At 34.8% G+C, this 15,957-nt stretch overlaps 1 protein-coding gene across 1 annotated transcript in view; it reads left to right on the top strand.

Annotated features, from left to right (window-relative positions):
- Positions 1 to 143: 143 nt before the first annotated feature.
- LOC144966625 (uncharacterized) overlaps positions 144 to 15,957 on the top strand; it is a 16,221-nt gene continuing 407 nt past the window's right edge. The window contains exons 1-8 of the mRNA XM_078903374.1: positions 144 to 320; positions 7,690 to 7,899; positions 8,356 to 8,424; positions 9,800 to 9,884; positions 10,708 to 10,808; positions 12,986 to 13,056; positions 13,871 to 13,929; positions 14,925 to 15,957. The exon at positions 14,925 to 15,957 is cut by the window's right edge and continues 407 nt beyond it. Of these exons, the coding sequence (XP_078759500.1) occupies positions 309 to 320; positions 7,690 to 7,899; positions 8,356 to 8,424; positions 9,800 to 9,884; positions 10,708 to 10,808; positions 12,986 to 13,056; positions 13,871 to 13,929; positions 14,925 to 15,034 (717 nt within the window). The 5' untranslated portion in view covers positions 144 to 308 and the 3' untranslated portion in view covers positions 15,035 to 15,957. The remainder of the gene's footprint in view (positions 321 to 7,689; positions 7,900 to 8,355; positions 8,425 to 9,799; positions 9,885 to 10,707; positions 10,809 to 12,985; positions 13,057 to 13,870; positions 13,930 to 14,924) is intronic.

Here is a 15,957-nt window from a genome sequence, read left to right as displayed (position 1 = left end):
TATTACACATTTACTAATTTCAATTCATAACTTTGGTTGAAAACATTCTGTGAAACAGGCTTTTAAATGCTACGAGTATAGTATTTATCACTTGAAACATGCTCAGATGATGGAATCTTATAGACTCAAAAGTAGAAAAGGTAGAAGGAGGAAAGGTCAACAGTCAAAGGTAAAGAAAACCTTGCCCTTTTGAGCTCTCCAAAACCGAAAGTACATCATTTTTATTCCTTCTTACTTTTTAGGCCTAGTCTAGATAGATTATAAGAACTACACTAATTTTTGGAGTTGTTTGGCTGGTTTGTTCGAAAATGAAGACTAAGGTAAGTCAATCATGTCCCATCATTGTTTTTGTCTATTTACCTTATCTACGCCATTCACACTACACATCTCTCACTCTCATACTCATACTCAACTTCAACTCATTCCATTCGTTCTTGATTCTTAGACTTAGTGAGTGTCTTATTCAACTTATTCGTCGTGTTTTGTTGATATAAAGTGGAAATCAGAAACGTCCACAGTATGTCTTCGTCTATTAAATTGAGTCTTACAATTCAACACTTATCGTTATTTTTTTCCTTCGAGCTTCAAGCAGCAACATTTTAATTAATCAACCAGCAGCGCCAACGGAGGTGCATAAAAATGGTTCGTTTTTGTACACTCCCAGTGGAGGTGTATAAAAACGGTGCCTCGTAGTGTTTTTATGCACCTCCGTTGACGGTGTATCTTAACGGATCGTTTTTATACACCTCCGTCACGCATGCGCATTCCACCCAATTTCATTAGCGATATTGTGGTTTTGCATTTGGACATGGCGAAAGTTATATTGTGACATCTGTAGGATGTTTTTGTTAATAAATTTATATAAAAATAATAATAATTTAAAAAATCGAAATATAAAACCAGAAAATAGAAGTTGCATTGAAGGTAAAATAATATTTTAGAAAGACCTTATTAAATGTGATGAACAGTTAGGTGGCTCAGTAGCTCAGTGGACAAGCTGTCAGACTCCAACCTTGAAAGTACCGGGTTCGATTCCCATTGTTGACATTTTTTTTTCTGATTTACTTTGTTTTTGTTTGCTTTTTTTTCTTTCTTTTTTTTTTTTTTTCAAAAACTTTTTATCATGTTTTTAAAAAACTTCGATTTTAATTTTCTAAAATTATTTATTTATTTGAGATCAGTATTTGTGTGCCATGTTTCTTTTTACTTTTGATTTTTTTAATTATTGTTATTATTCTTTAATTTATTATCAAAAGCTAGCTAATGAGAGTGTTTGGATCGAAGTGAAAGTGAGGGATGGTGAAAAATTACTAGCTGGATGTGCGTATAGGTCTCCAACTAGTTCCCCAGAGAACACCAATAAGTTGTATCAGACTATGCTGGACCTTACTAAGGATAGGGCATATGTATTAATCACTGGTGACTTTAATCAACCAGATGTTGATTGGGTAAATGAGACAGCCTCAGGCAACAAAGCATTAGAATTCTTAGAGTTCTATAGAGACTCTTTCCTCTATCAGCATGTTAAGTCACCAACGCATTTTCGAGGGGATCAGAAACCAACACTCATAGACCTAGTTTTATCATCTGAAGAGAGCATGGTGAAAAATTCGACTCATAACGCTCCCCTTGGCAAAAGTCATCATCATGTTTTAGCTTTTAACTTTGTGTGTAGCACAAAAATTGAAGTAAAGAAAGAAAGACGGTATAACTACAAAAAAGCTGACTTTGATAAACTGAGAAAGTGTGTGAATGACAGCAATTTACTTGCCAAAATTCAGGATAAGGATGCAAATGATACATGGAACTGCATCAAAAAGACTGTAGAAACTGCAACTGAGGAATGTATTCCTAAAAGTGGATCAGGGCCTGCAGGCAAACGCAAGACACCTGTCTGGTGGAGTGAGATGGCTATGTCTAAGTTACTTAATAAGAAACAGACATACAAGAAATACTTGGGAACACTAGACCAGAAAGACTGGCTAGCCTACACAAGAGCCAGGAACCAGGCAAAAGCGGCGTGCCGGAAAGCAGTTCTAGACTATGAAAAGTCTATAGCGCAAGATGCGAAAAATAATCCAAAGGCATTCTTCTTCTATGCTAAGAGTAAGATGAAAGTGCAAGAAGGCCTAGCCGACCTCAAGGACAGTGACGGTAAACTTGTGTCAGCTGACAAAGATAAGGCAAACCTCCTCAATACATTTTTCTGTAGTGTATTCACAAACGAGAGAGTGGGGGATATTCCTGATTGTGAAAAATCTGAAGTTGACTCTTCTCTTAGTGACATTATATTCACTTGTAAAGATGTGTGGAATAAGCTTAATTTCCTTGATTTCGCCAAAGCATTTGACAGTGTTCCACATCAACGCCTTATTAAGAAACTTGGATCATATGGCATCAGTTCATGTTTGCTAGCTTGCATCTCAGATTTCCTGATTGGGAGAAGACAGCGTGTTAGGGTGAACGGCAGTTTTTCGGACTGGGCACCAGTATCGAGTGGTGTTCCGCAGGGAAGCTGCCTTGGTCCAGTTTTGTTTGTAATATTTATTAACGATCTTCCAGACGTTGTGGACTCTTTGTGCCAAATGTATGCAGATGACACTAAGGTGTTCTCTAGAGTAGACAAGGAAGAGTTCATAACTCAGCTCCAAAGTGATCTTGACAGCTTGGTACAGTGGGCTGATAAATGGCAGCTTAGGTTTAATGCAGACAAGTGCCATGTCTTGCACTTGGGATATAGAAACCCGCACCATCAGTACACAATGAGAAATCATGACTCTAGCGAGACTGTCATACTTCAGCCTACTGAAGAGGAAAAAGATTTAGGTGTGTTAGTTGATCAGGAACTGAAGTTCTCTAAGCACATAGAAACCCAAGTAAATAAAGCAAACAGAATCGTTGGCCTCATTAGGAGGTCGTTCACTCATCTTGATAGAGATAACATGAGACAATTGTTCACTGCACTTGTACGTCCCCACTTGGAATTTGGCAATGTAGCATGGGCACCACGACTACAGAAAAACAAAGACCTCATAGAAAGTGTTCTAAGACGCGCAACTCGGGTCATTCCGGGATTCAAAGATCTAGAATACACAGAAAGACTGAAAAAGATAAGAATACCTAGCATGCAGTATAGGAGAGACAGAGGAGACCTAATTGAAGCGTACAAATACACACATAATTTATACTCTGTTAGCACGAGCCCTCTAAATCTTGATTCCACCAGCACCACCAGAGGACACAGATTCAAACTCTCCAAAGAAAGGTGTTCTCTAAACCTTAGGCAGAACTTTTTCTCAGTTAGAGTAGTCGACCAATGGAACCGCCTGCCTGCAACAGTTGTCGACGCCCCTTCATTGCAGGCATTCAAGTGCCGTCTTGATGCTCATTGTGAAACAGAAAAATACTGTTTGTAAAGTTAAATTCAGACACCTCCTTCCACTATGTGGCATGCCCAGTTTTGAGAGACTTGAATTATATACGTTCACGAATGCACAAGAGCAGATAAAAGGCTGTAAAAGCCTACATAAATCTGGACTTATATCATATATCATATCATATCATTGTACATCGGTAATCACTAACCAGCGTGCTAAACTACAATCTAAAACTATTTAAACCCCATGGACGTATGCAGCAACATTTTCATTAATTTACCATCACCGCCAACAAAGGTGCATAAAAACGGTGCGTTTTTGTACACCTCCAACGGAGGTGTATAAAAACGCCACCCATTCATTATTCTGGAATGTGGATAATTGTTTAAAAGAGCGGAGTTTCAAATATGTGTCTGGGGATAATGAATTTTCATTATCCCCAGACAGGTGTCTGGGTATAATCACAGCGTTTTACTTTTACTTTTAACTTTTGTGTCATTTATTAAATATTTATCATTTAAACTTAAATTTGTCTCAAAAGAGAGGCAGTTTAGTGAGCAGCAGCAGCAGTGGGAGTCAAATTGTGAGACTGGAAATTGCCGTTCGCATTTAGGGGGATTCAGTAACAGTAAGATGCAAAACGTTGTTATTTGAAGAAGAGGATGAGGAATGTCACAGATATGTTGATTTTGATATAATTTTTTTTTTCATCTTTTGATTTCCTTTTAAATGGTGCCAAATAAAGAAAAAATCCATCTAAATTTTCAGGAGTTATATGAAGGGGAGACTTTCCTAAAGCTCCTCATTCTAGCATTTCTTTATATTTATATTTTCACCCTGGACCTTTAATCAGGCGTTTATTTATTCTTTGCCATCATATAGAAGCATTTTAAAGTATATAGAACAAAGCTTTATAGATTAGTGAAAGTTTAAAATTTCCTAATATGACCATTGTTTTTATCCTCTGCTGCCATTGTGGTTTAAGTATTGAAAGAGCAGTATTAAGTAGCATATTTATTTAGAACAGTACTAGGGTACTAAACAATGTGGCTAGAGGACAAAATTAAAAAACATAGGCCTGTAAATTCTCAGTCATTTAACTGAAATCAGTCAATTCGTCAAATTCAAATATTTTAAAATAGGAAAGGAAGAAATGAAGAAAGAAAGAATTCATGAATCGTAATCGAATGACTATATAATAATTAGAAATGTTCCACAGCGCTACGCATAGCTCATGGGCCGTTATATTAACGATAGATATATTGCCAAGGCTAAGCGACACTTTTTAGAATTGCCGTGTCTGAACACATCCCAGCATCGAAATATCGTTGCATCCCATTGTATTTTCACACAGCCTTTGTGAAATTATTTTTTTCACTTTCCAAATCTGTAGTGATCCCAATGGTAGCCAATTTTAACTGAGCCGCTGAGCGAGAAATTTGTCTGTTTCGCCTAAGCCAAAATTGACCACATTTACCTGGAGGGAAGTACAAGTATGAAAAAAGTAAAATACGAAAGCCATAAGTGCATCATGAAGACACCTTTAAATTGAAAGTTAGGGATTGCTACAGTACATCTCAATTGCCTCACATTGTAAACAAACTGGTTGACCGTTACTAGTTTCTTCACTGATTGGGTACCTAATTATAAGGAACAATGGTAAGTAGAATTAATTCCCGCGCAAATTAGTTTTCTGTCATTGTTTTGCTCAAGCGAGCTTGCTGTTTACTATTCATTTAGATTCTTTGGATTTTTCTGCTACGACGAATTACGAAGAGTTTCAGTTTCAGTCAATTTTTATAGAACTCATTTACAGGTCTAAAAACAGTACTGAACATCTCATTTAAAACAAAAACATGTACGTTTTTTGGTCCAAAACTTTTATAATAAAATCTTTGTGAAAAGTTCCCAATGTACACCCAACATTATTTTTTTTTGGGGGGGGGGGGGGAGGACTTTTTAAAGTAATGTTTTTGTCAAGAGTTCCCAACTTACACCGAACATTAAAAAATATAATGTTTAGACAGTTTCCACAAAATCAGGGGTACACTGCGAGTGGGTGCCCCTTCCTCTATGTGAGGCTGTTTAGCTGCTGAGCATTCCTCATGGCTCATCGAAGTTGACGGTGCAGACATGATGACAGTTGATGAGTTGAGAAAGTAGATCTAAAATAATAGATAAAAGATTTATAATTTTTTTTTAAATTTTCGAGGCAACTGTTATGATTTACATGTGTAATAAACATGAAATATAAGCAAGGAAATCTATTATATTTGATAACATCTATGACGTCATGTAACTAATTTCAACTACCACACCATCCAGAACTATTTGAAAAACTGGAATTAATCCAACTTTTTACCCTGGACTTCAAAGATATATTCCCCTTTGGGGGTAATTAAAGGGAAATCAATCGAATAAGTCTACATCTTTTGAAAATTATGTTTATTTATAATAGCAGCTTATTACGGTTATTACGTCACTAAAATTATTTTTTTTTTTCAGATTAACGTATATTTCTACTATGACAAAAAGTTATTCGCACGTATCTACAATGTTTTTCAACTATATCACGACCATTCATGTCAGTTTAATGCATATTTCAAAGCTTTTAAGAAGAATATACGTAAAAAGGTTGCTCATATATACAAATAGAAATTAATTTTTTTAATATAACCATTTGTTGTGATTGGACAACCTGTTCTAATGTTATGATAGACAGCATATCCACATATATAAACAAAAAAGATATCGGGCTCTCTATAAATGGCCAAGAGGCCAAACTGGCCAATTTTGGTTAGGGAGCGTTCACATATTATGTCAACACTTTGACAAGTGTTGACATGGGGGAGGGGGGGGGGGTTCATACCCAAGATTATGTCATCAAAAATTTGGTTATACAAATAGAATAAAAACACACCCAAGAAAAACACTGTAAAAGTTGAAATGAGAGAAAGCAAAAAGTATGTATTTTTTAATAGATTAATATGGTGAATAATAAATGGGAAGAAGGCTCAAAAGAGGTTGAAACTGCTGAACTTTTTTCCGGATCGATTTTTGCCACCACCAGTGCCAATTGCTCCATGTGATGCTGGTCTGAAAATAAGCAACCAAGGAAAGTTTGGCAGTTTATTCCAAAGTTTGTTTCTGTCCAAAATCAACAACACCAACTGCTATGATGAGCATTGCCCATCTCTGAAAAGAACCGACTGGAAAGGAATCAGCATTCTGAAAAAGTGAAAATGTCCTAAATGCACCCTTTATCATTCCACTATTGTTGCAATGAAAGAGCATTCCAGAAAATGTGGGACACTGAGTGAAGAGACATCAGCGGAAGAATATGATATTGATGAGGAGGAAGAACCATTGGAAACTGAATCAGTGTCAATGTCGGAGGTTGAAGGAAGGAACATTTTTGAGTCTATGAACTTTATGTTTGGAAATTGAAATGTCCCAGATGACAGCCCAGTAGTACAAATGATGTCCTTGTCACTACACCTTAGAAAATCAGTAAAGCTCATAATAAATTAGAATGTTTGAAGTTTACCTCAACACCCATTTCATTGTGTTATTTTTTTCAGTAGCATACAAACATGTCTACAATAGGGCTTCCGTGACGTGAAGCGGATTAGTAACATATATGTTATTATTCGGATGGGACATCAGTCTTCACAAATTACTTTTTACCAGATCAGGTGATCCACCTACACCTATTCACTGCTGGGTGGACAGGGGGCCCCCGAAAAAAAAAATGTGGCTGCGATGGGAATCAACTTGAGTTGTCAGGTCTTCAGGCACGCTCTAACAACTGAACTACCCTAAACATGTCTACATCTTCAAAATGGACTTTTTTTTTTGTTAACATCGTGTAATGCTGGCTACCAGTATTGAACAGAGACAAAGAGGTATATATCAAATTTCACACCTTTTGGCACTCAGTTGTTTTCACCTCTTTTCCTCTGTTCAATAGCCACCATCACATGACTTTCACGAAAAATAGTCCATTTTGATGATGTCATCATATTGGGGGGAGGGGGGGGGGGGTCAAGTCAATGATGACAATTGATGACATGGGGGGGAGGGGGGGGGGTCTAAAAATGCCAATTTTTTGTTGACATAATATGTGAACGCTCCCTTAGGGAGAATCAAAATCATAGTCTCTCTGGCCACTACATTGTTTTAAAGGTTTCTGATATGTCATCGGAATTAGTTTGCTTTTGTGTTAAATTTTAAATTTTATTGTGGGCCTCGCATTTTATGTTTCCAGTTGGACGTTTTCTCATCATCCAAAACATTCTTCTCATATTTCCAGGCAGAGCAATGTAAAGAGGAAGGGAACAAATGTATGAAGGAGGGGAAGTTCACCGAAGCTGTATTTCATTACACTGAAGCCATCAAACACAATCCCAATAGTGCCATTTTACACAGCAACAGATCTCTATCCTTTCTTAAAATAGATCAATTGTTTTTAGCCATGGAAGATGCTCAAAAGGCGATAAAATTGGAACCAAGCTGGCCAAAGGTGAGAAGAAAATTGATTTAAGATAAAATCGAGGAACAAGGAATAGGATATTGTACTGCATTCTGGGTAACCTAGGTTCTGGTCCATCATGAAGTCTTAAGGCATATTATGTTTCTGCCTTGAATGAGATGTATGTCCTTTACCTGACAAACGGAAAGTAGAATTCAAACCTCCATATTGACAACTATTGAGCTTCTCTCTCTAAGTTTTATTTTTTGTTCCTGATTAGGCAAACATTTTACTTTTACTTTTAATAATTCTTTTTTAAAACTTTAAACAGAATTTTTTTATACAGCATATCTATAAATGAGCCAACCTATGTAAACATGATATCTCTCACACATAAAAGCATTTAGTTTGCATGAATAAAATATTTTACTCCTTCAATTGTTGTTAAGCAGAATAACATATTCTTTTCTTCTTACTTGATGTCTTTGTTATCTCTATTCTTTCCAGGGCTTTTTTCGAAAAGGTGAAATAGAAATGAAAGCTGGAAGCTACAATAAAGCTCTTATGTCCTATAAGGTAGGCATTTTTAATATACAATGGATTAATATTACAAACTACTTGATTTCCCCATTTTTTATTTTAGATTTTAAAATTAAAGATGCAATTAATTTTGTCTCAACCATGAAAAAGACTTGCATGTCACACATGCACGCACACACACACACACACACACACACACACACACACACACACACACAGACACACACACATTGAGTGCTCGATTATTTAAGGAGCTTGAATTACATTAGTATTTTCACCTCTTATTCTTATTATGCCTACAAGATTGTTTCAACAGTTCACTCATATATAATAAGTGTGCTGTTTTCTCAGATATGTATTGAAACTTCTCTAATTGGGGAATGTTTGTTGCTGACAAATTTGTCCCATTAATTTAGGACTTCTGATTTGTCTAATTTAGTGAGGTAAATAGAAAAAATTCTGTTCTCTGGAATTTTATTCCTTTTTGCCGGGTTTCCCAATTAGAGATATTCTCAATCTTGAAACTCCAGTGAATGCCATCTAATAGAAAAAAAAAATTTTACCTGCAAAGTTTCAAATTCCAAGCTTGATTTAGTGATTGATAATACACAAAATGAAACGTTGGGCTTTTCTCATTGGCAGAGCTAATAATATTTCTTGTAAGTTTCCAAACTACTGTTCAGCAGGTGAATGTTTCTTTCCAAATCATTATAAATGAGGTCTCTGTCTATTTCTCACGAATTTAAGTTATTGGTGGAAAACTTATAGCATTAAAACCAGCAGCCTTTGAAGATTACAATATCAAAAATTGGGCCTGCTAGCTTGCTTCAGCGCAAAGCGCCATCAATGTAAACAAAGCCTGTTTTTTTCTTTCCCTAAACAAGATTTATTTTTTTTCACAAATCATTAAAAAATGAAACTTGGAAAACTGATATTTAAAAAAATATATTTTCCGGTTTTGGTAAAAGAAAGTGTTATTTTCCATGGTTTGGGAAGTCACATGTGGCTTTGTGATTTAATTTTTGCTATTTTTAAAACGAAATTTTAGTTTGTGACACCTTGTCATGTACTTTCCAGGCTATTATTCAGTATTACTAATACTTATAAGTTAATACCTCTATTTTGTCTATTATGAGAGGAAATTTGGTAAACAGAGAAAATCTCTGGTTACTGCATTTTTCACTGTTTGTTTTGTGACACTTTTTACTTATCCGAACCAGCATGTGACTCTTTTTAAATGTTTCAATTTTGTTATAACTCGAATGACAGATCATATTGCCATAAATTTTATGTTGCTTTTATGATTCTTTTATTCATACTGTAATCATATTGATTAATCCGACTTTTGTCCAAACAGCATCGCCTAAATTAAACAGGATATTTATCTTTTTCATTCTTTAATATAAAATAGCAAGCATTATTACTGGATCCTACTGACGATGGAATTGCAAATGCTATTTCTAAAGCAAATAAAGAGCTGGTTAAGGACAGGAAAGGTAATTTAGTAGCATTATACTTTTTCAGTATCATGAAACACTTAGAAATTGATGACAATAGCTTGCATACATATTTGTTTCTTCCCTATTTATAAAGGTAGGACATTTGGTTATCTTTTGTTATATTTGCATTGTCATGAAGTTTGCTGTCTAGTTTCATTGTTATAATTATGTTATATTTATTCTTTATAATGTAGATCAGCTTTCTTTTACAAAGTTCTACCATTTTCAGCTTCATCAATTATTTGAAAAGATAAAAGAAAACAAATACAAACTCTTATATAGTGCAAAATCCTTCAAACGTCTTCAAAGTACTTTTCATGTGGTACCAAGCCAACAGCAACAATTAACGTGTAGGATGAAGCATGCCGCCACAAAATGCTTTTACTTGTCCTTTTTTATCATTTGTGTAGTGAAAATATGAGTAAATAGCCTTTTTCCTGGGACTCAACTTTTAGCTGTCTACAGCAGAACTTGAACAAGGGACCAATGATTCACAAGTAGTGTCATCTTGACCCCAAAGCTTATTACAGAACTTATCTCTAAATTGGCGAAAAAGGAAAAATAATGGAAAGCATCTACAATGACTTTTTAAACAACATTTTTAAATATAAAAGTATTTTGTTAAAATGGCAGCCAACAGGAGTTTGGAGGCTCAAATATTGTAATCACTGTTAAAGTATGCTTGCAAAAAATTGAGCAATGCATTTTTTTAAAGGTTAAATTTCTCTCAAGTTTGCTAAACTGAAGTAGGTATTTCAACCTCCATTTCATTTTACTTATTCAATGATGCTCACAACATTTTGTTTTTATTTTTATTCAGAGGCCAACCAGAAACCAATCATGTATGCTTGCCTTGGTCTAGCAGTAGGACTCATGGTTGTGGTAGGAGATCAGTATCTTGCCAAGAACCCCACCATTCAGGTATTGGAATATTGTCTGATGACAACTTTTATATTTCCATTTTAGGTCCCGATAGCTCACAGCATCTGGGCAGGGTCTTTTGACATCTCATGGTGGGCAGGAGGTCACATGCTGTGTCTTCTATTCCTCTATTTCTCGTTTCTGAGTTGCTTTATTTCTTTGCCTTGGAATGGAATTACATCATGGGTGCCAGTTTTCCGGTTCATGCCGGAATTCGGGTTTCGCGATATCTCGAAGTCAAATACTTCTGGTTTCAGTGTTTTGCGTAAAATAACATAATAGCATCGTCAAGAAAAAGAGGGCTGAGTGATGGTCCCAAGCCGGTGTCCATCACTAAATTTTTTTTTAATGTTGAGGGAGTACCTCTGGTACTCTCTGTCTCTCTCTGTTCTTTGGCTCCCCTAGAGAGAGACAACTGCACTGTGAGTATTTCACTATGTGTTATAAGTTGGTTTTAAAATCAAATTAATTTCCTCATTGTGTCAATATGTTTGCTGTGTAATCATTTAATAATGGTATTAAAACGGCGATGAAATAAGAGTAAAGTTTAGGCCGCATTTTCAGTAGGAACATTTTCAGGTTTGGCAAAGTGTCCAGATTTTAGTTTCAGGTTTCAGCACTTCTTCCCGCTGGCACCCATGAATTACATGGTTTTGTCCTTCCCCTTGTCTGAGAGGGAAACAGTCAAATGTATAGTGTTAGATTTGGGAGGTGATATTTTTTCCTTGTAAATCATCTCTCTGTTATGTAGTGAATTATATATTTTGTTATTTTGCACATGTAAACATTTGAGCGTGTTCCTCTTAGTGGAATACTGAGCTGGTGTCTGGGTGAGACTTTTAGGTGATCTCAAACTAAGAACATTGATGTAATGCTCTTGACATCTACATCTGTTACTTATTTGAACCAATTCCCCTTTGTCTTAATTTTTCTTCCATGCTTTAATTGTATTTCTAGAATTTATTGATCATCCCATTTTCTTTCTTTTACTGGCGCTGATTTGACCTAAATATGATTCAAGTGCATAAAACCCTTAAAAACAAATAGCAGAACATTTCCTTCACACAAAGAGATCGTTTATCAATCTCGGGTACTCTTGAGATTTATTTTTCAAACAGCAGTGATTGGGTAACTGGGTCAGTTAGATCTGGTGGACAGTACTTTGCGTAAACTAGAGTACTATCCAGAGGGTTGTAAGCAATTGTTACTGTCCGTTTAACACTACAGAATCTTGGATATGGGCCAAATGGCTCTGAATTTATTTTTAATAGCTTTTTAATTTATTTATATTCAGTTCAGAACAGGAAAACTTGATTTCAAAAAGAAAGAAAGATGGAACACAAGGGTTATCATTTCCTTGATTTCGCGGTAGATTTATTTCTTGCAACTTTTAAACATCCTTCAGTCTTTCAATTTTTATATCATCCTGGCACGCTACATCATATTAATTTTTGAGATCATAAACTTTTATTCTGGTTGATATTTATTTGCATTTCCCTAGTTGAATGTTTTAATTTGAAGTGATACAAAGCATAATATCTAGTATCTGAGGCAAATGATAAACAACAGGACGTAACAACTGAACTAGCTTCATTCATTTGGACTATTAAATCTAGCATCAAGCGACCAATTAGAGAATTAGTCAATGACTAAGTATGTAATTGAAATCGTATTGTTGGAGGCGACAAGATAGTTATAAGACTTCAAATTCGAATTTTTTTCTCTTTTTGTTTTCTAGTGTTTTCATCATTTTGTCATGTTTAAATGTCTATATCTCGGTCTCTTATTGAAAAAAAAAAAAAAAGGTAAATTGATCTTATACATCATACAATCAGATGGGAAAAGTTCAAATTATGAAAATCGTATCAATTCACAAATGTGTTGGAATGTTTATGTCTTACAAGAAAGTGTTCGGCTTTTCATAACCTTTCTAACCTGAGGACACTAGTATAGCAAGATATATATTTTTTTTGGTTTTGTTTGGTTATAAAATTACCTATAGGGTTTTTTAAAACGATTTTGATGACATAATTTCAGATTTAGAGATGCAAGTTATTTCTAAATGTGTTTTAGCATTTTTTGTCATTTGTACATATAAGATATAAATTCAATACTTTTCTATTATGTTTAATATATTAAGCTTGTCTATCTAAAGTCTATGCCTTTTTTCTCATCAGTACACAATACTTCAGGTGTTATTAATTTCGGTGTGTGGAGCTATTGGCTATGGTGTTGCTAAAATCCAAAGGTAAATATATTTGCAATAATTACCTCTGTTTATAACCATGTTAATTATATCCTGATGTGAAGTTTCGTATCTTTTATTTTCAAATAGACGAACATATAGTAAAAGGGATTACATAGTTAAACAATAGAGAACAGAAGTGTGATATTTAAAAAACTGGTTCCAATATCATTGGAAGTGTAAAACCACTCTTCCGGAGGACTGGATACATATTTTGTGCAATTGATATTCTGGTTTCAGAGTGATGGCATCTTATTTTCTAGTCTAAATATATGCTGGTCATCAACAAAGATCATCCATCCTCACTCTTTTACATCCTGATATCCTAAGAAACTGCCTTATACAACCTGCTACTAAAATATTTATACCACCTTATGATTCAATTTGTAGCCTATACATTATTAGTCCTCCAAAAGGACTGGTTACATAAATACTTCCAGGGAGTTAGAACCAGAAGAGGAGACGGTATGATGTCAGGACTTCTCTCCCCTATTGATTGAATATGAAGACATTATTAAAAGGATTTATATATTTCAATACCATTAGCGTTTAAAACAGACCTGGTTGATCTTCTGCTTTACGGATGTATGTATAAATTAGCAAAATTATCAATCTCAATATCGTTAGCCACAAACAGTTTGCTGGGAATTGTGTACTAATGTCCATGGGAGGGGCCAAATTTGTTATCTTCTGGCTAAACACTAGAAACATTGATTGATCTATCAGTATTAGATTTAAGTTATCTGATCTTATCTAAAGATACATATTTTACTGACTGTCATCTGATTTTATATGGATTTATCCTTCTTTTCTCCAGATATCTTACAATTAGTCAGAGGGAGTCTTTATTGGAAGAACCTACAGATTTACTTGGAGGTAAATAATTTAAATAATCTGTTTTGGTTGATTTTTCTTCTCTATTTCTGAATTGTTGAAACAAGCCTTGGCAATTTGGGTTTTTTTTATTTTTTATTGCATCACAGACCAGAATTCACAATAATTGCAGAGCCTTTCTTATCAGTCTTTCATCAGGTCTGCGACAGACATGCCGCAACCATTGCCATCTTCTCCTTTTAATGAGGTTCTACTTCAGCTCTCGGTCTCTGGTCCTCATTTGAGATTGTGTTTGTCCAGAATATCTTGAAGATTTGCCGCAAGCATTTGTTTTGGAATACTTCAAGTTTCTGGATGCTACTCTCTGTGATCTTCCAACATTCTGATCCAGAGAGCAAAACGCTCAAGACATTACTTTTAAAAATCTTTATTTTAGTGCTGGAATATAATCCCATTGCTCTCCAAATTTGTTTGAGGGAAACTAATGTCTGATTTGCCTGTTTGCAAGTGTAGCTTTATGATAATTTTTGTTTGTTTAATTAAAAAAAAAAATTTTATCTCTCTATTTTTGCTGCTGATATTTCGAAAAAGAACCAATCAAAGAAATTCATGCCGACAGATTGACATTATTCTTCTCCTATAGAAAAGCATGGATCGAGAAAAATGTTTGCTTGGGTTGTCGATTTTTGTGTTTAGTAATTTGCTTTTGAACCATTTGAATTTCCTTGGAAAACCTTCAATTTCTGTTTCAGTTAGTGAAGAAATCAAAATGTATCATTTTACAAACAGGCATGTGCCAATCAGTTTTTATTTATAAGTTAAGAAATGTTTGTTTAAGCGGTATAAGCGAGGTGATACTGTCAAGAGTATTGTTATGGTAATAAAATTAAAATGCGATGAGGTCTCTTTCAGTCGAAAATATTTATAAAATTTACATGCTAATAAATTTGACAAACGTATTTTTAAATCCATTTTTATCTTGGACAGATGGCATTGTGGGGAAATATATTTTTTTCATTATTATCCATTTCATGCAGAAATAGGTGGTGAAAAGAAAGAGAATTCTGCAAAAGAGGTGCCCAAAGCAACGCATAAGCATACTAGTCCGTCTGCAGCTAGACAGAGAATGAAGAAAGGAAAGTCATGATAGACTTATAGGATACAATCTCATTATAAAATTTTGCTTAGATACGAAATTATAATCTCATTGATTTAAACTTGTTTCTGGTTACTGTTCTTTGAATAATAATAATAAAAAACTTCTATCCACCATTCTCTCTCTCTCTCTGTCTCTCCAGCCCCATGCCTCTCTCTGTCTCTCTCTCTCTCTCTGTCTCTCTCTCTCTCTCTCTCTCTCGCTCTCTCTCTCTCGCTCTCTCTCTCTCTCTCTCTCTCTCTCTCTCTCTCTCTCTCTCTCTCTCTCTCTCTCTCTCTCTCTCTCTCTCTCTATCTATCTATCTCTCTTTCTCTTTCAGAGAGAATGGAGATTTGAGATTATAATCTATGCACAGTGATTCATTACTATGGTATTATTGATTTACAATTTTGGATGTAACGACAAAAAAAAAAAAGTCTCTTTCTATTATTTCCACATTGATAAATGAGATTAATTATATATATATCAGTGTGCTTTTAACTTATAATGTGATTTCATTTTTCATTCTTGTTATGATCATTTTGAGTAACACAGCTATGGTTTAGAACATTTATGATAAGCTATATGATAAGAAATGCAATGTATATAGTATCAAAGAATATTTCTGATTTCATTTCAATGCATTACACCAACCAAAAACAATAAAGCATACTACAGTTACTCCCCCCAGCTGACCAAATAAAACCACATTTCTATTTCATTTAGTGCACATGGCCCTTTTGGCTCAACATGTTCATACCAGCATTCTTACAGTTTCCGTCCACACTTGAATTTGGGATACTGAGAGTAAAGTGCCCAGGACATTGTCATTCATCCAGTCGCTTGACTACGCTTAATTTTGTTGCAAGTATTTCAACTACCAATTTAATCATTCAAAATTGGTAAAATTGTTATGCTTTTATTTATTCAGTTGT

The sequence above is a fragment of the Berghia stephanieae genome, chromosome 2, assembly GCF_034508935.2.
Source record: "Berghia stephanieae isolate SIO BIC M18660-M18661 chromosome 2, UCSD_Bste_1.3, whole genome shotgun sequence".
Taxonomy (NCBI): Eukaryota; Metazoa; Mollusca; class Gastropoda; order Nudibranchia; family Aeolidiidae; genus Berghia; species Berghia stephanieae.
This window is presented reverse-complemented; position numbering and strand designations above follow the sequence as displayed.